Source organism: Panthera onca, chromosome E1 (genome assembly GCF_046562875.1).
Source record: "Panthera onca isolate mPanOnc1 chromosome E1, mPanOnc1 haplotype 2, whole genome shotgun sequence".
NCBI classification, from domain to species: Eukaryota; Metazoa; Chordata; class Mammalia; order Carnivora; family Felidae; genus Panthera; species Panthera onca.
Window position 1 is genome coordinate 56,751,527 of NC_138352.1, and position 25,980 is coordinate 56,777,506.

General features: G+C 42.1%; 2 protein-coding genes and 1 non-coding gene across 3 annotated transcripts in view; 1 reads left to right on the forward strand and 2 right to left on the reverse strand.

The window, feature by feature from the left end:
• Positions 1-25,980, forward strand: part of LOC132687661 (uncharacterized) — a 71,874-nt gene that overhangs the window by 39,040 nt on the left and 6,854 nt on the right. The window lies entirely within an intron of this gene.
• On the reverse strand, positions 6,442-7,248 carry LOC145713122 (uncharacterized). Its single transcript, XM_081791283.1, has one exon. It carries the CDS (start codon positions 7,206-7,208, stop codon positions 6,582-6,584), a length of 627 nt encoding a protein of 208 aa, XP_081647409.1. The 5' UTR covers positions 7,209-7,248; the 3' UTR covers positions 6,442-6,581.
• LOC144614326 (uncharacterized) lies at positions 13,444-20,014 on the reverse strand. The gene is made up of 2 exons (XM_081791284.1): positions 19,748-20,014; positions 13,444-14,191 (listed from the first exon to the last, which is right to left on the reverse strand). Exons 1-2 carry the CDS (start codon positions 19,961-19,963, stop codon positions 13,628-13,630), a joined length of 780 nt encoding a protein of 259 aa, XP_081647410.1. The 5' UTR covers positions 19,964-20,014; the 3' UTR covers positions 13,444-13,627.

The window sequence follows — 25,980 nt, forward strand, 5'->3', positions numbered from 1 at the left end:
GAAATCAAGGAATCGATGCTGTTTACAATTGCACCCAAAACCATAAGATACCTAGGAATAAATCTAACCAAAGAAGTGAAAAATCTATACACTGAAAACTATAGAAAGCTTATGAAAGAAATTGAAGAAGACAAACCCAAAAAAGGAAAAATATTCCATGCTCCTGGATAGGAAGAACAAATATTGTTACAAGGTCAATACTACCCAAAGCAACCTACATATTCAATGCAATCCCTATCAAACTAACACCAGCATTCTTCACAGAGGTAGAACAAACAATCCTAAAATTTGTGTAGAACCAGAAAAGACCCCAAATAGCCAAAGCATTCTTGAAGAAGAAACCCAATGCAGGAGACATCACAATTCTGGACATCAAGCTGCATTACAAAGCTGTAATCATCAAGATTACATTACAAAGCTGCATTACAAAGCTGTAGTCTGGACATCAAGCTGCATTACAAAGCTGTAATCATCAAGACAGTATGGCACAAAAACAGACACTCAGGTCAGTGGAGCACAATAGAGAACCCAGAAAGGGATCCACAAACTTATGGCCAACTAATCTTTGACAAAGCAGGAAAGAATATCCAATGGAATAAAGACAGTCTCTTCAGCAAGTGGTGCTGAGAAAACTGGGCAGCGACATGCAGAAACACGAACCTGGACCACTTTCTTACACCATCCACAACAATACTCTCAAAATGGATGAAAGGCCTAAATGTAAGACAGGAAGCCATCAAAATCCTCAAAGAGAAAGCAGGCAAAAACCTCTTTGACCTTGGCCACAGCAGCTTCTTACTCAGCATGTCCCTGGAGGCAAGGGAGACAAAAGCAAAAATGAACTACTGGGACCTGATCAAAATAAAAGTTTCTGCACAACAAAGGAAACAATCAGCAAAACTAACAGGCAACCCACGGAATGGGAGAAGATATTTGCAAACGACATATCAGATAAAGGGTTAGTATCCAAAATCTATAAAGAACTTATCAAACTCAACACCCCCAAAACAAATAATCCAGTGAAGAAATGGGCAAAAGGCATGAACAGACACTTCTCCAAAGAAGACATCTGGGAAATACGAATCAAAACCACCATGAGATACCACCTCACACCTATCAGAATGGCTAACATTAACGACTCAGGCAAAAACAGATGTTGGCGAGGATGTGGAGAAAGAGGATCTCTTTTGCACTGCTGGTGGGAATGCAAACTGGTGCAGCCACTCTGGAAAACAGTATGGAGGTTCCTCAACAAATTAAAAGTAGAACTACTCCACGACCCAGCAATTGCACTACTAGGTATTTACCCAAGGGATACAGGTGGGCTGTTTCGAAGGGACATATGCACCCTAACGTTTATATATATGTATATGTATATATATACATACGTGTATATATATATACATATACATATATATATCTGTATGTATATATATACATAGGTGTATATATATATATACACATATATATATGTATATATATATACATACGTGTATATATACACATATGTATATATATATACATACATATATATATATATACACACACACACACATATATCCACAATGGAGTATTACTCGGCAATCAGAAAGAATGGAATCTTGCCATTTGCAACTATGTGGATGGAACTAGAGGGTATTATGCTAAGCAAAACTAGCAAGTCAGAGAAAGACAAATATTACATGACTTCACTCATATGAGGACTTTAAGATACAAAACAGATGAACATAATGGAAGGGAAGAAAAATATGAAAACAGAGAGGGGGACAAAAACATAAGAGACTCATAAATATGGAGAACAAAGAGAGAACAAAGAGAGGGTTAGTGGAGGGGTTGAGGGAGGGGGGATGAGCTAAATGGGCAAGGGACATTAAGGAATCTACTCCTGAAATCACTGTTACACTATCTGCTAACTAACTTGGATGTAAATAAAAAAAAATAAATTAAATAAAAATTGTTTTTTAAAGAAGAGCCCATCTGTGACCCACTGGCAAATGCAACCTCTTTCTAAACCTTTCTAAATCTCTTACCCACTGGTAAATGTCAGTGGATCTCACCGTGAAAAATGAGAAATAGAAGAAAGCTTACCACTTCTCAAATCCTATTAGAAAAAACAACTGTTATATATTGTATTTTTCCATGGAGGAGTCAGCTCACATATTAACATATGAATTCTTTTCCTTGTGAAGACGCCATGGAAGCATTCATTTGACTAACAACACCCTAATATTGCATTTTTACAATGAAAAAAAATGCACATATGGTGTAAAGCGTACAAAGTACATGTATGTGATAAAAAATAGTTATAGGGACACCTGGGTGGCTCAATTGGTTGAGCGTCCAGCTTCGGCTCAGGTCATGATCTCGCATTCTGTGGGTTCGAGCCCCATGTCGGCCTCTGTGCTGACAGCTCAGAGCCTGGAGCCTGCATCCGATTCTGTGTCTCCCTCTCCTGCCCCTCCCCTGCTCGTGCTCTGTCTCTCTCTCGCTCCCTCAAAAATAAGTAAACATTAAAAAAATAGTTATAGAGCAAACATCCACATATCAAAATCTTGAGTCAAGAAATAGAACCCTGTTACTACTAAGAAGGCTCTTCTATGCCTTTTCTTGACCACGAACATTTTTCCACCCTACAGATGATTATTATGCCAATTTTTGAAGTAATCTTTTCATTTATTTTTCTTGCAGTTTCATTACCTATGTAGGCATCCCTATATGATACAGTTTTATTTCGCATCTTTCTGAATTTTTATATGAATGAAATCTTACTGTAAGTGTAACTTTTTTTTAAAAGTTTTTATTTATTTTTGAGACAGAGAGAAACAGAGCATGAATGGGGGAGGGTTGCAGAAAGAGGGAGACACAGTATCTGAAACAGGCTCCAAGCTCTGAGCTGTCAGCACAGAGCCCGACGCGGGGCTCGAACTCACGGAGTGTGAGATCATGCCCTGAGCCGAAGTCGGACACTCAACCGACCAAGCCACCCAGGCGCCCCTAAGTGTAACTTTTTTACTCAATATTATGGAAGAGTTTGGGTAGGTAGCTTCCAAGAAGGTCCAATGTTTTCCACCTCTTGGAGTTCATGGTCTCATGTAATTCCCACCCCTCAAGTAAACTGCGTATCAACAGGAGATGACAACATCAAGTGATTGAGTTACAAAAGATTGTGACTTTCATCTTAATGCCAACTCTTTCTCTCTCTCACTGGCTTTGATGAAGCCAGGTCCTACGTGCGAGATCCTTGCAGCAAAGAACTGAGCATAGTCTCCATTCAACAACCAGCAAGGAAGCGAGGGCCTCCCTCCTGTGGCCCTTAAGGATCTGAATCCTGCCACATAAATGTAGTTGGAAGTAGAGTCTTCCCCAGGCGAACCTCAGATGAGACCCCAGTGCTAGCCAGCACCTTGAGTGCAGCCATGTGAAACCCTATGAAATGGAGAGTCTGGGTGGGCCATACCTGGATTTGGATCCTCAGAAATAGAGAAAATAAATGTCACTATAAGCTGCTAAATGTGGCGGTAATGTTACATAACAGTAGGTAACCAGTATAGATTTATCTAGGGCCACGGCCCACACAGTTGAGAAGGGAGGGATCAGAAGGTGCCAAGAAATAGAAATGCTGAAATGGATATAGTCATAAGGTCACAAAGCCCACGTAGCCATTCCCTAGGAGGGTCTGGGCACTCTCTTTACCACGCTGTTAGGGAATCAAGTACCGGTGTCAGCAGCATCTTGGGAGAGGAGTGCCTATTGTCTAAAGTTAGAGGTTGTGGTAGGGAATACTGTGACCAAACTGTGCTCCCTAGGAAGGATGGGGATGGTCATAGCTCTGAATGACTGAGTCATGTGCAGGACTTAATTGTAGGAAGTAATGTGGGTATAATTATGTGATTGCCAACAAGGTTGGAATGACAAAGGGGGCAGAATGATATGTGACCCTCAGGGATCTATCATTATGGTAATAAAGCATGATGTCCCTCATATAGGATATAGGTAGCCAACTCAGATACACCTTTATAGAAGAGTGTGTGTGTGTGTGTGTGTGTGTGTGTGTGTGTGTGTGTGTGTAGGTGTGTGCATGCAATTAAAGGAACAAGAATAAAAGAACAAAGGCTGAGACCATGAACCAATGGAAAGTCATGATCCCTGGCGGAGTTTGCAGAGTCAGGCTATTAGTAGACCTAGAAACCATTAACCTAGAAATGAAGAGGCCAGTCGTCGAGGATGAAGGGCTGCACAAGTATATATCATAGAATTTCTTTCATCCTTACTGAAGGAATCTATGGGCATTGGTTCAGCAGAAACAGGAATACTCATGTGTTTGCAGGCTGTCGGATGAGATCTGAGCTGAACTCACTACTGGATATGTACAATCATTCATGGTTCCTATTTAAACACCTTGATCTAATGTCAGAGTTAAAGGAGAAGGTTCCTCACTACCTTCATCACAGTGATCCACTGGGGGGAATTTGTGCCACCTTCTACCATAATCGTAGGCTGTGAACATCTAGAGGTCTCGGCTCTAAGACAGGAAAGCTACCTGGAAGGGACATGGTAAAGTTCTGTGTGGAATTAACCTCCGGCTGCCACCTTATCCTTTTGGACCTCTAGTGCCTAGACATAGGAGCTATGGGAGCCACAAGGAATATGTTTAGCATATTACATGTTTAGGCGATCTACAGGGACATTCATGGTATTCCTATTCCCGACATTCACTGCAGATGGACAAGTAGTTGTAGTCTGAAGAGGACACAGGAACCATGGGTTCAGAACTCTCAGGAATGGAGACCATGGTCACTTTACCAGGCAAGTCAGCTAAAGGAGCCCAGAAGCTGCCCACTAACTCTCATCTTCTAGGTTTTGATAGAAACTGTGGCAAACGACCTGGAGCAAGGTTACTGAGAGAAATGCATAGATATGGGCAGAACCAGGAGTAGGTATACGATAACCCATTCTGATTCTCTTTGCCATACATGCCCTCATCCACAAGGTAGTGCGAGTGTGGGCTACGCGTGGTTCACACTGATCACCCACTATCTGCAGGTAACTGTCTCAGGCTCTGGGGTGGGGGCCACCTGGAGTTCTTCCTCTCTATCCTTTCCACTCACCAAAGGATGTTGACAGGTAGCGACAGGTGACGTAGGAGCACAAAGGCCCAACCGCTTTTTCCACTAAGATGAGCAAGTCCGTGGCCCAGTACACACCCCTCATGTGTGGGTCAGAATACGGGGGTGAGTTGAACTGAAAGCACCCTTTGTCTTAGCTTCTTCTACTGCCCTGTGCTGACTCGGCTTTACACTGGGTCTCCTGAGAGCACCTCCTTCCTTCTGCAGTACTTATGCAGGAATACCCGTTGTCGGCTCTGGTGTTTTGAATGCAACGTGAGAATCACAGTTTGGTGCGGTCCGCCTCAAGCATAGCCTCCTTGAGAGAGACACTTCCTAACATGGTGAGGTATTTTATTCGTGGGAGTGTCTGTGGTCCTTTGGGATATATGATGTTCCAAGAATTGGACACAGGAAGTCTAAAACCAAGTGTGTACAAACTGTGAGAAGCAACAGCATCCTATGAAAAGATTCAGTGGTTCAGCGAAGAATCAGGTCAAGAGCCCACGGTGTCACCCAGTGACCGTTCATATCATAGGGAAATGTTTGAAGGCACTGTTACTGAGACTTGGAACACTGGTGTCAGGTCGACCTCAGGGTCGGAGCTCAAAACAGAGGCTTGAGACCAAGTAGATTGTCTGGGAGGTGATCCCAAGTAGTGCTCTAGGGATACTGTGAAGTGATCCAGGGAAGGGTAGAAACCAATCCAGGTTGATTTCAACAGCAGGTGAGTCCTGTGGGCATCGGGGGTTCGTTCAGTGCTACTGAGGCCCTCTGGTCTCACATGTCCCACTAGAGGGGATAGAGGCTAGAGCACTTATCCTCCAACTACTGGCCACCGTTTGAACGCTTCTCCCAGGCACGTGCCTTCCCTGTTGTGTCCTTTGCGATCTGCTCCTTCACGTAGACTGAGCCGTCCGCAGAGAGTTCCAGGCGCTTGCTGTAAGCCACCATCCTACACTGTTAGTGTGGGAAGGACTGAGGTGATAGAAGTGAAAATGCTGAAATGGCCTGCTATGATCTCCTCGTTGTGCAGAGAATTAGAAGACCTGGCAGCTAAGGGTGACCATTCACGAAGGAAAAAAGAATGAGACACGATTCTTTATATTTAATGCCTGGGAAGTTAAGATTTATTTGCTATATAGAAACATCTCCATACAGAACATCTGGCAGTAACAGATACATCAGTTGGGATGATATGTTATCGTATATCAGGGAAAATACAACCTTTGTACTGACTTGGGATGGACATCATAAGAAAGAGGTGGGAGGGAATTGGGCGGTGGGGTGGTATATTCCAAGGCCAACCAGTTGAAAAATCACCGGGAACTGAGGTTTTACAGTTGGCCTCACATGATTCAGCTCCCAGTTGGACGACATGAAGGAGATTGGCTGATGAAAACAGCAGGGTGCAGGTCAGGGCACTCAGCAGCAGCAAGAGCCACTAGAGCAGGTTGGTGGGTGGTGGCAGGGGGTCTAGCAACAGCTGGGGCGGCAGCAGCTGGACACACAGCAGGTGGGGCGGCAGCAGGTGGTCCGGCAGCAGGTGGTCTGGCAGCAGGTGGGGCGGCAGCAAGGCTGGCAGCAGCTGGAGCCACAGCAATTAGAGCCACAGCAGCTGGAACCCCCACAGCAGGGGCGGCAGCAGCTGGACACACAGCAGGTGGGGCGGCAGCAGGTGGTCCTGCAGCAGGTGGTCCTGCAGCAGATGGGGCGGCAGCAAGGCTGGCAGCAGCTGGAGCCACAGCAGCTGGAACCCCCACAGCAGGGCCGGCAGCAGCTAGAGATGCAGCAGCTGGGGCGGCAGCAGCTGGAACCTCCACAGCAGGGCCGGCAGCAGCTAGAGATGCAGCAGCTGGGGCGGCAGCAGCTGGAACCACAGCAGCTGGAACCACAGCAGCTGGGGCGGCAGCAAGTGGTCCTGCAGCAGGTGGTCTGGCAGCAGCTGGGGCGGCAGCAGGGCTGGCAGCAGCTGGAGCCACAGCAGCTGGGGCGACAGCAGGTGGTCCTGCAGCAGGTGGTCTGGCAGCAGCTGGGGCGGCAACAAGTCTCCTGGCCACAGCCCTGGTCAGAGCAGACGGAGCCACAACAGGAGTTGACCATGGTGTCAGAGGGTGGAGGTTCTGGGATGGTTTCCAGGAGAGTGAGGGGCTTGAGTCTGACGTCTCCTCGTGCCATGGCCTCTTATATACTGCCCGTCCATGGTGAGTTGTCAACACATCTTCCTTGTGTTTGTTTACCTAATATTTAAGTAATTATGATATTTTACTTCAATGTTTGTCTATGTAATGGTTTAAACTTGAGGGAAACAATATTTTCTTTTCTAGATTTGATGAATTCTATCTGGTCTACTTTTCCTTCTGACTTATACCCTGTGGCATCTTCTGGACCAGTCTTTCCTCATGTTTCTCCCAGAGGGCTTCATGTGATAGGTGGCACTTGCAATTACATCTTTCTGTTCCCTGCTACATCCCCCAGCAGGATGGGATAAAACCAATCCTGTTTTTGGTTGTGCATTTCTTCCAGTGATCAGTGGGGAGGAAATCACATCCGCGGAGGATGGAGTAGGCATGCGAGAAGCGGAAAAGTTCCAATTTTGTGGGTCATTGTTGATCAGTGAGGAAGGGAGCAGCTGCCTATGAGCATGTGATGTTGCTGACCTCTACCACTGGAATGGGTTTTCTTGGATGTTTCTAACTTTGGATTATGCTGTCTACCCCCAATTATGGCAGACAGTTACCTTTATGGTTCCCGTCACTGTCATGATTTGTAGTTCATTGAGCATTAATGTTGCCGTCATGTATTTTGTGTTGCATTTCTCTGGATGGTTTTTAGATTCTGGAAGACACAGCCTCCTTTTTATTCTTATCTCATTCTTAATTAAAAATATTCTTCAACGGAGCAAAGCAGATGTTGAATAATCAGAATGTGCCTGTCCTCAGAACTTATCTGTGTAGTTAGGAAATCTGTAGCACACTTTTGTTTGGATACATTCAAAATGTTCGTGGATTTTAGTCAATTCAAGTTCATTTAGTTACTGTTTCTAATTATTCTCCATTTAGTGATAATCCAGCTTGAGTATGCAGCAAATCATCTGAAGGGCTTATTAAATATGGTTGGGACAAATCCCAGAGGATCTGAAGACAGGGGGAGCCTGAGGTTCAGCATTTCTAACCAGTACCCAGATGGTGTTGATCCTGAATGCCCAAGGACCACACATAGAGACCTACTCCTTTCTTCTGTTTGTTGAAGCTTTGAGGACATGCCTCTATCAAGTTCATTCCTGTTTATGAAGCCACCTTGTTGAGTGGATTATCTGAGATACACACATTGCAGTTATTGATGTCACAAATATGATTTTGGGTCTCTTCCCCAGGAATTTACAGACTACTGAGAAGCCCCACTGCACACACACATATAGATAACTGCAACATAATATGGAGAGATACATCAAAGGAGTTCACAGTTGTGTAATTTAAAAGAATTGTGTTTAAGGCAAATCAGCCAGGATAACGTTTTGCTAAAGACTTAGGTTTATTCATAAATTAATAAGTCACGGTTTCTTGTTTACCTTTTATGATGTATTTTACAAATTAAGTGGAGTTTACACAGATTGAAATACACAAATTCTAAGTTTAGTCATCCGTAGTGTTAAGTTTTGATACACAGAAGCAGGACCTTGCAATCCCCACATCTTTCAAATGAACATTTCCATTATATCAGAAAGTTCCATATTAAAGTCCCCAATACCATAGAGGCAGTCAGTGTTTTAATATATTTTTCATTATAGATTTGTTTTGATATAGACTTTCCAATAATATGTAGTATATACAGCAAAACCTTGGACTGCTAGTAACTTGTTCTGCAAAAGTTCTGCAAAATGAGCAAACATTTCTAATAAATTTTAACTTGATAAAGGAGCGATGTCTTGCAACACAAGTAGTGTGTGATGCCAAATTTCACATACTCACAACTGAGCCCAATGTTCTTGAAATTCACTTTGATACAGGAGTACTTTGGATTACATGCATGTTTCCAGAATGAATTATGCTCGCAAACCAAGGTTTTACTGTATACTAGTACTATAGTGTATGTAATATCTCTTCTTTTTGATACTGTTAACTTGTCTTATACCTGTGAGAATCATAAACGTTGATGCATATATCACTAGTTCATTCAGTGTTGTACTAGAGAAGTACCAAGACTTACCTTAACTATTACCAATAAAATTCATGGTAGGGAAACCAGCATTCCTTAGGCTTGTCTTTCATTTTATTAAAAAACAAGTTTTTTAATGTTTATTTATTTCTGAGAGAGAGAGAGGCAGAGTGTGAGCAGAGGAGGGGCAGAGAGGGAAGGAGACACAGAATTGAAAGCAGGCTCCAGGCTCTGAGCTGTCAGCATAGGGTCCGGTGTGGGGCTCGAACCCATGAACTGTGAGATCGTGACCTGAACTGAAGTCCGACGCTCAACTGACTGAGCCACCCAGGCACCCCACGCTTGTTTTTCATTTTAAATCTTCAATAGAGTATGCATTTCAGTTCACCCTAAATTTTTCAAAAAACGATTTCATGTTATGTAAAATGCACATAAACTGAAAAACATACAAAATATAAGCATGAATGATAAAAAATAGTTATGGAGCAAACATCTATGCACCCATAGCTTGACTCAAGAAATAGAACATTGTTACAACTAAGAAGACTTTTGAAATGCCTTCTCTTAACCACAGTCCTTTTTCTACCCTACAGATGAGTACTGTACTGACTTTTCAAGTAACCCTTTAATGTATTTTCCTTACAGTTTTATGACCTAGGTATACACACCTAAAAATATAGTTTCATTTCCCATGTTTCTGAATTTGTATATGAATGAAATCTTACTGTAAATGTGTTTTAACTCTTTCACTCAGTATTATGTAAGAGTTCTGATAGGCAGACTCCAAGAAGACCCAATGATTTCTACCTCTTGGTGTTCAGGGTCTCATGTAACTCCTTCCCCTTAAGTAACTGGCTTCTAAGCCACAAGATATGACAGCATCATCAAGTGATTGAGTTATAAAAGATTGTGACTTTCATCTTAATGCGAACTCTTTCTCTCTCTGTCACTGGCTTTGATGAAGCCAGGTCCTATGTGGGAGAGATCCTTGCAGCAAAGAACTGAGCACAGTCTCCATTCAACAACGAGCAAGGAATTGAAGTCCTCCCTCCTATAGCCTGTGAGGAAATGAATTCTGCTGATGACCCGATAAGTGAACTTGGAAGTGGATTCTTCCCCAGGCAAGGCTTCAGATGAGACCCCAGCGCCAGCCAGCACCTTGAGTGCAGCCTTGTGAAATCCTATGAAATAGAGAGTCTGGGTAGGCCATACCTGGATTTTGGACCCACAGAAACAGAGAAAATAAATGAGTGTTACTCTAAGCTGCTAAATTTTGAGGTAATGTTACATAACAATAGATAACCAGTACAGATTTACCTAGGACCACGGCACACACAGTTGAGAAGGGAGGGATCAAAAGGTACAGAGAGAAATAGAAATGCTAAAATGGATATAGTCATAAGGTCACAAAGCCCACATAGCCATTCCCTAGGAGGGTCTGGGGTACTCTGTTTACCATGCTAGTAAGGAATCATCAAGTACCAATGTCAGCAGCATCTTTGGGAAAGGAGTGCCTATTCTCTAAAGTTAGAGGTTGTGGTAGGGAATACTGTGACCAAAGTATGCTCCCTAAGAGTAATGGGGATGGTCATACCTCTGAATGACAGAGTCCATGCGGCAGCACTTAATTGTAGGAAGTAATGTGGGTATAATTATGTGCTTGCCAACAAGGTTGGAATGACAAAGGGGGCAGAATGATATGTGACTCTCAGGGATCTATCAATATGGATAATAGAACATGATGTCCCTCATATAGGATATAGGCAGCCAACTCAGATACACCTTTATAGAAAGAGAGAGAGAGAGAGAGAGAGAGAGAGAGAGAGAGAGAGAGAGAGAAATTAAAAGAACATAAAAATAAAAGAACAAAGGCTGAGGTCATTGATCCCATGGAAAGTCATGATTCCTGACACAGTTTGCAGACCTCAAGTTATACTTTTCACAGACCTGGAAACAATTAACACAAAGATAGAGATGGCTAAGATGAGGTCCTCTCGAGACTGAAGACCATAGGAAGTGTACATCATAGAATTTTTAGTCCTTGCCCAAGGAATCTACAGCCATTGTCTCAGAGCAAGCTGAAATACTCATGTTTGCAGGCTGTTGGACATGGGATCTGAGTTGAACTCATTGCTGGATACCCACAATCCTTCATGGCCCCTATTTGAATACACTGATCTAGATGTGAGAGTTAAAGGAGCAGTTTCCCCACTACCTTCATCCCAATAATCCCCTGGGAGGGGGGGGGAATTTGTGCCTCCTTCTACCATAATTGTAGGCTGTGTGCCTCTAGAGGTCTCAGCTCTAAGACAGGAAAGCTCATTGGAAGGCACGTGGGTAGATCTGATTGGAAGTAAAATTCTGGCTACCACCTCATCCCTTTGGGTTTCTAGTGCCAGGAAGGCAGCAGTCAATGTTAGGAGCTACAGGAGCCACAGGGAATATATTTAGCATTCAGGTGATCTGCAGGGGCATTTGTGGTATTCCTATTCCCGGCATTAACTGCAGATGGGCAAATAGTATAGCCTAAAGAGGACACAGGAATGATGGGTTCAGGACTCTCAGGAATGGGGAACTTGGTACTGAACCAGGCAAGTCAGCTAAGGAGCAGAGAAGCCGCCCGTTAACTCTCATATTCTAGGTTTTGATAGAAACTGTGGCAAACGACCAGGAGCAAGGTTACTGAGAGAAATGCATAGATACGGGCAGAACCAGGAGTAGGTATATGATATCCCATTCTGATTCTCTTTGCCATACATGCCCTCATCCACAAGGTAGTGCGAGTGTGGGCTACGCGTGGTTCACACTGATCACCCACTATCTGCAGGTAACTGTCTCAGGCTCTGGGGTGGGGGCCACCTGGAGTTCTTCCTCTCCATCCTTTCCACTCACCAAAGGATGTGGACAGGTAGCGATAGGTGACGTAGGAGCACAAAGGCCCAACCGCTTTTTCCACTAAGATGAGCAAGTCCGTGGCCCAGTACACACCCCTCATGTGTGGGTCAGAATACGGGGGTGAGTTGAACTGAAAGCACCCTTTGTCTTAGCTTCTTTTACTGCCCTGTGCTGACTCCGCGTTACACTGGGTCTCCTGAGAGCACCTCCTTCCTTATGCAGTACTTATGCAGGAATACCCGTTGTCGGCTCTGGTGTTTTGAATGCAACGTGAGAATCACAGTTTGGTGCGGTCCGCCTCAAGCATAGCCTCCTTGAGAGAGACACTTCCTAACATGGCGAGCTGTTTTATTCGTGGGAGTGTCTGCGGTCCTTTGGGATATATGATGTTCCAAGAATTGGACACAGGAAGTCTAAAACCAAGTGTGTACAAACTGTGAGAAGAAACAACATCCTATGAAAAGATTCAGTGGTTCAGCGGAGAATAAGGTCAAGAGCCCACAGTGTCACCCAGTGACCGTTCATATCATAGGGAAATGTTTGAAGGCACTGTTACTGAGACTTGGAACACTGGTGTCAGGTCGACCTCAGGGTCGGAGCTCAAAACAGAGGCTTGAGACCAAGTAGATTGTCTGGGAGGTGATCCCAAGTAGTGCTCTAGGGATACTGTGAAGTGATCCAGGGAAGGGTAGAAACCAATCCAGGTTGATTTCAACAGCAGGTGAGTCCTGTGGGCATGGGGGGTTCGTTCAGTGCTACTGAGGCCCTCTGGTCTCACATGTCCCACTAGAGGGGATAGAGGCTAGAGCACTTATCCTCCAACTACTGGCCACCGTTTGAACGCTTCTCCCAGGCACGTGCCTTCCCTGTTGTGTCCTTTGCGATCTGCTCCTTCACGTAGACTGAGCCGTCCGCAGAGAGTTCCAGGCGCTTGCTGTAAGCCACCATCCTACACTGTTAGTGTGGGAAGGACTGAGGTGATAGAAGTGAAAATGCTGAAATGGCCTGCTATGATCTCCTCGTTGTGCAGAGAATTAGAAGACCTGGCAGCTAAGGGTGACCATTCACGAAGGAAAAAAGAATGAGACACGATTCTTTATATTTAATGCCTGGGAAGTTAAGATTTATTTGCTATATAGAAACATCTCCATACAGAACATCTGGCAGTAACAGATACATCAGTTGGGATGATATGTTATCGTATATCAGGGAAAATACAACCTTTGTACTGACTTGGGATGGACATTATAAGAAAGAGGTGGGAGGGAATTGGGCGGTGGGTGGTATATTCCAAGGCCAACCAGTTGAAAAATCACCGGGAACTGAGGTTTTACAGTTGGCCTCACATGATTCAGCTCCCAGTTGGACGACATGAAGGAGATTGGCTGATGAAAACAGCAGGGTGCAGGTCAGGGCACTCAGCAGCAGCAAGAGCCACTAGAGCAGGTTGGTGGGTGGTGGCAGGGGGTCTAGCAACAGCTGGGGCGGCAGCAGCTGGACACACAGCAGGTGGGGCGGCAGCAGGTGGTCCGGCAGCAGGTGGTCTGGCAGCAGGTGGGGCGGCAGCAAGGCTGGCAGCAGCTGGAGCCACAGCAATTAGAGCCACAGCAGCTGGAACCCCCACAGCAGGGGCGGCAGCAGCTGGACACACAGCAGGTGGGGCGGCAGCAGGTGGTCCTGCAGCAGGTGGTCTGGCAGCAGGTGGGGCGGCAGCAAGGCTGGCAGCAGCTGGAGCCACAGCAGCTGGAACCCCCACAGCAGGGCCGGCAGCAGCTAGAGATGCAGCAGCTGGGGCGGCAGCAGCTGGAACCACAGCAGCTGGAACCACAGCAGCTGGGGCGGCAGCAAGTGGTCCTGCAGCAGGTGGTCTGGCAGCAGGTGGGGCGGCAGCAAGGCTGGCAGCAGCTGGAGCCACAGCAGCTGGGGCGACAGCAGGTGGTCCTGCAGCAGGTGGTCTGGCAGCAGCTGGGACGGCAACAAGTCTGCTGACCACAGCCCTGGTCAGAGCAGACGGAGCCACAACAGGAGTTGACCATGGTGTCAGAGGGAGGTTTGGGGTGGGTTTCCAGGAAGGTGGGTTTGGAAGATTTGAACATCTGCTTCCCCAAGGTCACCTTTTATACCTTGCTTGGTGGCCAGTGTCTCACATGCAACACTCTTTTCTTTTCATTGTTTGTCCTAATAGTAGCCAATTATCAAATTAGCCAGTTTTCATTTTCAGGTTAAGGTTTTCAAGATAGATGGATAACATGATTTCATTTTCCTGATACATGACTCATCCCATCTGCTTTTCCTGAATCATCTTTAATGTGTTTGTCTTGCTTTAGCTACCTAAAAGAAAGCTGTCACCTGATTTATGTCTAGAGGTATATGTGTTTATCTAATTGTGCTTAGCAAATCATATGTACTCTTGGGAGATAATGGTTCTTAGAGGCCCACATTTGTTTTGGTGACCTGGGAATATCAGGGTGCATTTCAGTCTGATGGCCCATTCATAGTGGGTCATTTATGCTGGGAACTTTTGAGTATGGATTAGGGGATCACTGTCATGGGGATAAGAATCTTAGGACACACCTCCTCCCCATTGTGATCATGCCCCATTATCTAGACTTCCTGCTTGGAAAGAAATAACTTTTGTAAGAAGTAAAACTAGGTCACAAATTTTGATATATCTTGTTTTCTCTCAGGTCTATCAAGGCATACTTAAAATACAAAAAATTCCACATGGTCAATGTTTCCATTTTGTTGAGTTTGGATATATGCCTAGACCCATAATACCAACACCACAATTGAGGTAATAAATATTATCTGTCATCGCCCAAAGATTTATTTGTCCTCTTGCTCTGCATGTTATGTGTGGTAAGAACACTTAGCATGAGATCTACCCTCTTAACAAGTTTGTCAGTGCACCCTGTTGTATTGTGAGCTATATGTACATTGTTGTTCTGTAGATCTCTAAAGCTTACTCATCCTGTATAAGTATAATTTTATATTCATTAAAGAACTACCCATTTCCTCTTCCTCCCTGGAAACCACCATTGTACTCTCTGCTCCTATGGACTTGATGATTTTATGTGTAATCATGCAGTATTTACTTGTCCTTCTGTGACTTACTTCACTTAGCCTAATGTCTTCTAGGTCCATCCATATTGCTGCAAATAATGGGATTTCCTTATTTTTATAAGGGTGATGATATTCCATTATGTGGCTATTTCATATTTTTTAAATCCATTTGTCTGTCAGTGGACATATGGGTTATTTCCATATCTTCACTATTGTGAATAATGCTGTTATAAACATGGGAGTGCAGATACCTCCTCAAGATCCTGATTTCACTTCTTTCAGATATATACCCAAAAGTAGGGTTGCTGATTTATACAGTAGTTCTATTTTTCATTTTTTAGGAACCTCTATACTGTTTCCCATAGTGGCTGCGCCATTTTACATCCCAACAGTGTAAAAGGGTTCTAATTTCTCCACATCCTCACCAATACTTGCTATCTTTGGTGGGGTGTTACAGATGTGAGGTGGTATTTCATTTTTCTCCACAAACAAACCTCCAGAATTCAGCTTTAGGGCTTCTTAGGGGAAGTCAGCTGCAGAGATAGAAGCCCTCTATCTACCTGTATCATAAGGTTCAAGTCCCTTAACTTCTGCTTTGTTGGGTTGACTTTTCTTCTGACTTTGACTTCTTGTTTTTCTGTCTTTGTCAGGGCATGTTGACTTATCTCTGTTTCCAAGATTTACTTGTCAATACAAGTTAGATTGCCCAGTGTCCTTGCCTTTTACTGTAATTCATATCTTACCATCTTGCTGTCTCTTTAAATTGCTGGGCTCTGAAGATACCCTATATTTTTCTGCTTCATTACTTAAATTGTTGACCAGATTTCACTTTCTAGGTCTTTATTTCCAAGAAAGGAGACATAAAATGAATATCCAGGTTAGACAACACCAACCTATTTATTCATAGTGGGATGGAGTAAAAGCTTAAAGGTTACAAAATTCCCAACCAAATGACTAGCAGACTAGTGTTTCAAAAAAATAGGGGCACTGCCAGTTCATCAGCTGGCTCTTCAAATACATTTTCCCCGTGGAGAACAAGGGAACCCAGAGAATGAGGAGAACACTGGAAAACCTTGTCTTTGAATTATGTTCTTCCAAATATATGTCATTTTCAACTTTAGGATGGTTTTTGAGTAGTCATTTCATTCTTGGACTGGTCTTTCTGAAAACGGAACCATGGACATCTCAACTTTGTTGAGTCTTTCCGTAAAATATGTTTATCAAATCATGAAGTTGGGAAAGATTGAATATATTGAATGCCAGAATCATGATTCCAAGTGACTTGGACGTCCTAGCATAAGAGGCAAAATCTAGCACAAGGAAATCTCAGAGCCTTTCTTAGATCTAAAAGAGTAGTTACCAATGCAACATGGCACATGGGATCGAGGAGGAGTAAATATATCTAAACTTCTTGGGAGAATTTATTTGAACTGCCTACATATCCTAAGGTTGTATGTACCCTTAGCAGCTCTTCCTTGGGTATATTATTACCAGAATGAGCCATGTTACTAGTGGTATTGGGTAGCAAAAGAGATTCAGAATTGCTGCTCTTCAGATAACCACTGGACATCTATAAGCATAGATTGAAGCAGTTTGTAATGAAAAAGACATAGGTGTTTACATGATATTGTAACCTCAGAACAAGTCCACATTTAGTGCCATTAAATGCTGAATGCAGACATTAATACATTAACGCAAGTGTGGTATTTTAAAAGGAAGAAGACACAGTTCTACTCCTTTCTGAGCATTCAGAACACATCTGAAAATGTGTTCAGTTCTTGCCTACATTTAGAATAATAGAGATAAATTGCGGTATATTAAAAGCAAAATTGCTAAGATGGTGACATCGTGATCAATGAAGAGCAGGTGAAAAAACTTGGGAAAATTGGCCTAAAGAAAAGTGGAGCAAAGGCATGGCTGTGCAGCATGGAGGAGCTGTATGTGAGAGATTGGACTTGCCCCAAATGAATGTCATGGGCTGACACAGGATAAGTGGGTGGCTCATAGAGAAAAAAAAATTTATACTCACCATAAAGTTTTATGGAATGGCTTCCTCCATACATAGCAGGGGGACGTAAGTGTAAGCTGGTGTTGCAGAGGAAGACTCGTGAACCAGATGGAGGAGATTGGGTGAAATGACTTTGAGGATTCCTTTCTACCATAAGGGACCTATAAGTCTAATCAATCAAATTCTTTACGGTGCTTCTTTTTTTTTTTTTTCGTGGCCATTATGCCCTGGCCCTAATTTCCAAGCTGACACAACCAAGCTAAAAACCCAGGCTCACACATACAAGTGCACATAAAACTGGTAAAATCTGAACAAGTTCTGTAGATTGTGCTAATGTTAGTTTCTGAGTTTTGGTGTGTACTATAATTCTATAAGAAGTGACCATTGGGGGAAATTGGATAGAGAGTACCCAGAATTTTGCTGTACTGTTTTTCAACTTCTTGTGAACCTATAGTTATTTCAAAATAAAATGTAAAATAAAGCTCAGTGGAGGTAAAAGGGAGCATACTTTTGTCTACCATGTACCTTTATCTTATTAAATCTTTGTCACAACTGTCTTTTTTCCTTCAATCAATAAAATATATATTTGAGAAATGAAGAGATTCTTGTAGGTATGAGATAAAATTTGAAAATTCTAGTTTGCTGCCTTGAAGTCAGACACATAGAGTTTAAAAAAATTTTTAAAACAAGTGTAAAAACACTTAAGTGTATCTTAAGTGTAAGAACACTTAAGATATACCTTCTTAGAAAATTTTAAGTATATAAAACAGTATTGTCAGCTGTCAGCACTATGCTATATAGTAGATCTCCAGAAGTTACTTATCTTGCATAACTGAAACTTTGTACTCTGACCAGCATCTTCCCATTTATTCCTTTCCTCAGCCCCTGGCATCACCATTCTGCTCCCTGCTTCTATTTGATTATTGAGTTTGATTATTTTATGCATGTAAGATCATGCAGTATTTGTCTTTCTGTATTTGACTTATTTCACTTAGCATAATGTCCTCCAAGTCCACCCATGTTGCAAATGGCAGGATTTCCTCCTTTTAAAGCTGAATAATACTCCATTCTATATATACACTATTTTTTCTTTATCTGTTCATCTATAGATGAATGCTTAGGTTGTTTCCATATCTTGGCTATTGTGAATATTATTGCCATAAACATTGGAGTACAGGTATTCCTCTGAGGTTCTGATTTCAGTTACTTTGGATACATACTCAGAAATGGGATTGCTGGATTGTATGGTAGTTCTGTTTTTTAATTTTTTAATTTTTTAATGTTTATTTATTTTTGAGAGAGAGAGAGCAGATGAGGGGCAAAGAGAGAGGGAGACACAGAATCTGAAGCAGGCTCTAGACTCTTAGCTGTCGGCACAGAGACCAATGAGGGGCTCGAACTCACAAACCACAAGATCATGGACCTGAGCTGAAGTCGGATGCCTAACCAGCTGAGCCACCTAGGAGCCCCTGTGTTTTAATTTTTGAGGAACCTCCATATTTTTTTCCATTATAGCTGTACCAACTTAACATTTTCACCTACAGTGTACCAGAATTCCCTTTTCTCAACATCCCTATCAACACTTGTCTTTTTTTTTTTAATAATAGCCATCCTAATAGGTATCAGGTGATATCTCATTGTGATTTTGATTTGCATTTCCCTGATGATTAATGGTGTGTGACAATTTTATAGGTGTGTATCATCATCCTTTCTTTGGAGAAAAGCAATCCTAAATTGAGAGTTTAAGTAACACGTCCAAGGCCACAGTTAGTATGTGGTACAGTCAAAATTCAGACCTAAGTCTAATTCCCAAGTCCGTGGGCTATCTACACTGAGCTGCCTCTGTTTAAATTGGTTTAAATCAATTCATGGATTATAGTTTTCTAAGGACTCTTTTTTGTTGGCAGTTGTAATCCATAGCTCTCATGTTATATGTATTAGGTTCAAAGATGCCTCCCTTTAAACCTTTTCTTGTTTCTGCTAACACTTAATTGTGACCTGGATAAAAATCTCATTGGTGAGTACCAGTTTAATTTTTCTGTTGTAGGGTCCCCTGAGAATATGTGCTCCTATGTCACATGAAAAAGAGCAATATGCATTGAACATTTCATTAATAAGAAATAATGAGAGATGAGCAATATCAGTGCCTTCCAATACTAAAAAGTTTTATTTGGGAGCCTCAAGAAATTCCACATGAACATAGATTCCATTGAGAAACATTGGAAAGAAAAAAAAACCTAGAAGAGGAACATTTAAAGACTTTTATATTTAGAATCAGAATTAGAAATTCTAAAAAATCAGCTGCATAATCTGACCATAAATTCTGACTCATTTGGCAATAAGGTATTTCTACATAAGAGAATAAGTGACATAGAGACCAGAGGTTTCCAGATCAGTCCATGGGTCTGTTTGTAAGTTCATGACATCAGGAAGTGCCATGTGTTTTGTTAAATTAGATGCTTTCTTCCTGGACTGAAGGATGGGGGCAAGGAGGTTCCAGTCCAGAGCAGGATGTTCAGCAGCAAGAACTGCCATAGCAGCTGGGGCAGCAGCAGGTACAGGTGGTCTGGCAGCAAGAGGGGTGGCAACAGCTGGACACACAGCAGCTGGGGTAACAGTAGGTGGTCCTGCAGTGTGTGGTCTGACAGCAGCTGGGGCAGCAACAAGTCTCCTGGCAGAGGCCATGGCCACAGCTCTGGTCAGAGCAGATGGAGCCACAACAGGAGTTGACCATGGTGTCAGAGGGCAGAGGCTCTGGTTGGGTTTCCAGAAGAGTGTATTCCTTGAATCTAGAAGACTTCTTGCTCCAGGGCCCCTTTTACACCCTGCTGAGGGACCTCTTTCCATGTTACTGTTTACCCTAACAAGTAAGCAATCGTTTAATTAGGTAATTACATTTTCCAAGTTGGATGGAAAACATTGTTTCCTTTGCCTGATTAGGATTTATCCCATTATCTCCTCCCCTGTCACATCTTGGCTGTCTTCCTTTGTATGAATCATCTTGGCTCAGATTCTAAGCTGAATATGTTGACTCTCTCTCCATCTGCCCTTTCCTCCTGAATCATCCCTGGTAATTCTGTCCTTGTAGGCACCATCTATGTTTACAGACAGAGAAGCTTCTTCCAGAGAGCAGTTGTCATGGTGAACCTTGACATGGAGTAGTCCAGGTTTCACTCTTCCTCATCTGTGGGTCTTATCATGCTTGCAATTTTTGCAGCATTTCTTATGGAAAAAAGATTTAGTCATAGGTTAAATCCAGATATAAGAAAATCTCAGAAGAATGGAATCTTAACCTGAGAAGTCAAAGTAAAATCCATCAGTGTGGTCAGTTGTTAGCAAAAACAGTTGTGGGCACATGCAGAATTCTCAAGATACTCAGACTGTGTTCTAATCCCATTTCCTGGACTTGCTGTTTTTAAAGAACAAATATGTATCTGGAATGGACATATAGCCCTTCAGGAATCACCACCACTAGAATTGATAAGAGAACCTAATATATGCAAAAAAATTTATATTTATATATAAAATAGAATATACAGTATAGCCCCAATTATGTAAAAACATAGAGAAATATTGAAATTATTACAAATATTAATTTTATTAACATTTAATTACAGATATTAAAAATGATATTAACAGTATTTCTGGTTGGTGGACTTACAGAAACTGTTAATTTTCTCCTTAACACTTTTATCTTCTACTTTTCTTTGATGACTTTTCTTTTGTAAAGAAAAGAAAAGAAAAGAAAAGAAAAGAAAAGAAAAAAGAAAAGAAGGAAGGAAGAAAAGAAGAAAGAAAGAAAAAAGAAAGAAAAAGAAAGAAAGAAAGAAAGAAAGAAAGAAAGAGAAAGAAAGAAAGAAAAAGAAAGAAAGAAAAAGAAAAAGAAAACCTTGTCGTGCAATTACACCACTATTTAGAGATCTCTAATGTGACCCTCTAGGACTGGGGGTTGGAAGATACCAGATCAGGATGATACTGTCAGGGAGGAAGAATTTCCTTTTCCCCTCAAGGTCCTTCTAGCTGGACTAAGAAACAAGTTGACAGAGGCACCTGGGTGGCTCATTCGGTTAAGCTTCTCACTCTTGGTTTCAGCTCAGGTCATGATCTTACACTTTCATGTGTTCGAGCCCCATGTTGGGCTCTGCACTGGCAGTGCAGAGCCTACTTGAGATTCAGTATCCCTCTCTCTCTGTCCCTCCCCAACTTGTGTTGTCTCTGTCTCTCTCAAAATAAAAATTAAAAAAAAAATTTGTTTGAAAAGAAACAAGTTGACATGAAACAGATTAACAGGAGAAAATCAATTTTAATAGCATACATCTGGGGACACTGAAATTCCAAAGATCATGAGGCAGCATGATGCTTCTATGAGCTAAGGAGAAGGGTGGGAGTCTGAGGATACAAATGGGGAAAAGACCATTATCCGGAAGGTGAGAGATGTTTACAAAGCAAAGTTGCCCTATTATGTTGATAAGCTTCTTAGCTATCTTCATTAATAATTCTCTTCCTGATAAAAGCAGGCAGTTGACGGGAGGTAAAGAGTGTTTCCTGAATCTGCTGGGTTTTGATTGGTTTTAACTCAAGGTTCATGCCAAAGTGGCCCCTTTGGGGACAGTCTGCCCTCAGCACCTATACTTCTCAATATCATCCAGGTCTCAGCTCAAATCATCCCCTTCACAAGAGAAACCACCTCTGACCTCACAATCGCAAGGATTTCTCAGTCCCTCTCATCATATTGTACTCTTTGTGTTTCACTTGTCTTCCTAGAACTTACCTTTATTTGAAAGCACAATCATGTGCTTATTGTCATGTGTTGCCCTCTAGAATATCAACTCTTGGTATTACATTCTCAGTAGCTTGAATATTGCTCTGATATATAGTAAGCATTCAGTAAGTATTTGCTGAATGAATGAATAAATATAGCACATGATTCCGTTGGGCAGGGTCATCGCGTGTGTGTATACATATTTAAACATAGAAATATTTATATAAACACGGGAAAAGGTCAGGAATGATATCTATCAATCTAGGGATAGGAAGAAAGTCATTAGGGAGACTTTTACTTTATACTTTATAAATTTTCTTCATGTTGGGTTATTAGAAATACTTTTGCCTTCTTTTCAGTGTTTTCAAATAAAATCAAGTTTTTTAAAACAAACAGGAGATTTGGCTTAGCCAAGAAACACATCTCATGAACTATGGATTCTTGTTATAACCTCTTCCAGATTTTGTGTGACCCTACCAGGCATGGGGCAAGGCCTCATGATAACAGGCTATTGACTCTCTGGTGCCCTTAGGATGTATTCCAAACTTCTCAACACCCTTCACACACCTACTTTCCAACCCCATCTACAGTCACTCTCTCATCTTCCTCATTGCCCTAAGCTCTAGTCCACACTTTTCAGATTCAACCCTTTGCAATTCTGTCCAAGACCCTAGAAAACCTATTCCTTATTTTCTACCTCACAAGAACATAGCTCAAATGCCACTCTCTGATAGCTTCTCTTACTCCTTCAAACAGTTATTTGGTGTTATTTCTTTGATATTCCCATAGAGTTCAATTCATCTTGGTTACAGAGCTGCAACCATGTTGTTCTTGTTTGAATCCTCCACATCTAGCAAAGTCCTTGGCTCATAGTATATTCTCAATAAAAGGTTTTGGAGCTTGAGAAAACATTAAAATAACTTTAAAGATCTTTTAAGTTGTATTATGATACTAAGTTATAAAATGTCTGCATAGAAACAATATAATGAAATTTCACTAATTGAAAAATAAGAGAGCAGACTGGCCTAATTTAGCTGGCTAGAACTTTTTAAAATATTGCCTTTAGGGGCACTTTTAGGTGGCATCTTTAGGGATTTAGTTGGTTAAGTGTCTGATTCTTGATTTCAGCTCAGGTCATGATCTCATGGTTTGTAAGATCGAGCCCTGCACTGGGCTCTGCACTGACAGTGTGGAGCCTGCTTGGGATTCTCTGTCTCTCTCTCTCTGTCCCTCCTCCACTCACACTCTATCTCTCTCTCAAAATAAATAAATAAATAAATAAATAAATAAATAAATAAATAAACTTAAAAAAATACTACCTTTTAGCTTCTTTCCAATACATTTAAAGTGTAATTAAGAATCATAGCTAAAGAATGCTTCTAAGTGATAGGATCAAGGCATAGGTACAGAATGATATGATTCATTTGCAGTTAGCATTGAGTAAGTCCACACTGTGTTAAATATATCTTCTGTAATTAAATTCACTGTCTCAGTTTGCCTTACAAACAATCATTTTACAGAAGATGCCAAGTTTCAGGTGGGCGCAGGCCAGGAAGAATTAGCCTGCACATGTCACTGATGGAATGTGTCCAAATTAGTGATATTTTATTGTGTGAATGTCATAGCAAGAGATTTAAAGGGTGTAGGAGACATTTAGGACATTGTTCTAATCCTTTTCTCATGGTTCTGGTAATGTGTCAGCCACATAATGGATAATTGCCCCAATACATGACACTCCCAGGAATGTATAATGTCCTTAGAATAGAATTACTTTCCTGAGAGTGAAAGCGAATCACTGGTCCCATAGTCTTTAATGTTTAGGATGTGCACATGGTCATGTAGGGATTGTGTTGGGGCCTACAAAGCCCCAAGTGACTCACAGTTCAAATCACAATAGCAGGCCCATGTTTGCAGACAAGCTACATGTTGGTTAGAAATGTTCTCCTTGGGGTGCCTGGGTGGCTCAGCTGGTTAAGCATCCAACTCTTGGTTTTGGCTCAGGTCACAATATCACAGTTTGTGGGTTCGAGCCCTGCATTGGGCTGTACTCTGCCGGTGACGAGTCTGCTTGGAATTCTCTCTCTCTCTCTCTCTCTCTCTCTCTCTCTCTCTCTCTCTCTCTCTGCCCCTCCCTTGCTTGCTCTGTCTCTCTCTCTCTCTCTCTCTCTCAAAACAAATAAATAAAACTAAAAAAAATGTTCTTCTGGAAAGGTCTTTGTTGGGTTTGGTAGAATCATAAAACTAGAGTCTTGTAGAGCTGTAGATTGTCACTCACTGATATATGTAGCAAACAGCAGTTGAAAGCTTCCCTATTTTGTTCCAGGCACTATGCATGAATGTCCGTACTACTTGTTCTTTAAGACTCAAGTGTCATTACCTCATCCAACAAACTCTGCTTGATACTCTCCACTCAAACTGCCTTTCCCTCTTCTAATACCCTGGAGGTATCTTAAAAAATTTTTTTTTTAATTTACACTTACTTATTTTTGAGAGACAGAGTGAGACAGAGCATGAGCGAGTGGGGGGCAGGGGGGGTGGTGGGCAGAGAGAAGAGACACAGAATCTGAAGCAGCCTCCAGGTTCTGAGCAAGTATTCAGCACAGAGCCTGATGTGGGGCTCAAACCCAAGAACTGTGAGATCATGACCTGAGCTGAAGTCAGACACTTAACTGACTGCGCCAGGCACCCCTGGAGGTATCTTATAGCCCCCATGCCTAGCTTGCAGCATGGCCAAGAGCTAGTTCCATATACACATTTGTTAAATAAATCATATAGTCTCCACCTTTGAGAAACTCAGTGTGGACAGAGAAAGAGATGAATAAAGAGACAGTTCTAGTCCAAAGAAAAATTCTTTATGGAGAACCAAGTGCTCCTGTAGACTGTCTCAGGATAGGAGAAATAACTGTCTAAAAGTGATGCAGAAAAGGGACATTAGATTTAGACCTCAAAGAGCAAAAGGGGACAGATGGAGAATGAATTTGAGACAGAAATGCTGACATGTACAAAGGGGCAGAGACATGGGAGAGCATGGTGTGTTCATGGAGTGGGAAGTGATTTTGGAGAGCTAGAGTTACAGGGGTACTCTAGCATTCCTGTACTTTAAAATAACCTTAGGATGTGGGGAGCTGACTTTGGCTCAGGTCATGATCTTGTGGTCCGTGGGTTCAAGCCCCATGTCGGGCTTTGTGCTGACAGCTTGGGGCCTGGAACCTGCTTCAGATTCTGTGTCTCCCTTCCTCTCTCTCTCTCTCTCTCTCTCTCTCTCTCTCTCTCTCTCTCAAAAATAAATAAACATTTTTAAAAAATTTAAAAAAACATTAAAATAACCTTAGGATGTGATGTATACTTTGGGGGATGTTGGAATGTCACAGAGCAACACTGATGGGGCAGGAGACATAGATTTTTCTCTTTAGCTTGAATCATGTAAGGGTAAGAAACTGAAGCATGAATGAAATCTGCATATGGTGTATGAATGGCGAATAACTCTTGCCAAAAATTTTCTTCACCCAGTGGCCATTCTCTTGAAGCTAGGGTAAGTAGAAAAAAATGAAGCATTGCTGGTTCATTAAAGACTCAAAGAGATGAGTTTTCTTTGTGTTATCTGATGCTTTTTTGTTGTTAAAATAAGTTTAGAAATTGTTATGTAGTGATCCAGGTCTAAATTCTTGTCTGTATCTGTATACAAAATCAGTTATTCAGGAGCTAGTTATAAACACAGGAGAAGTAAGTCCGTTTTATTTCTGTGATGAGAAAAGTGAATATTGAATTTAAAAATGGGATAATCAGTAGAAGAGAAAAATCTAAGAAAATGTCATCAATAAAAACTGAGAATTAAGATGATCTACTCAGAGTCATATAACCTTGGCTAATAACGTCTTTCTTACTGAGTGATGGGAGATGGTGTTGAATGCCTGGTAGTCACTTACAGAGTGCCTCATGCAGAGTGATGGTCTTAGGGAAAATGTGGGAGAGAAATCAGAAACTAGACA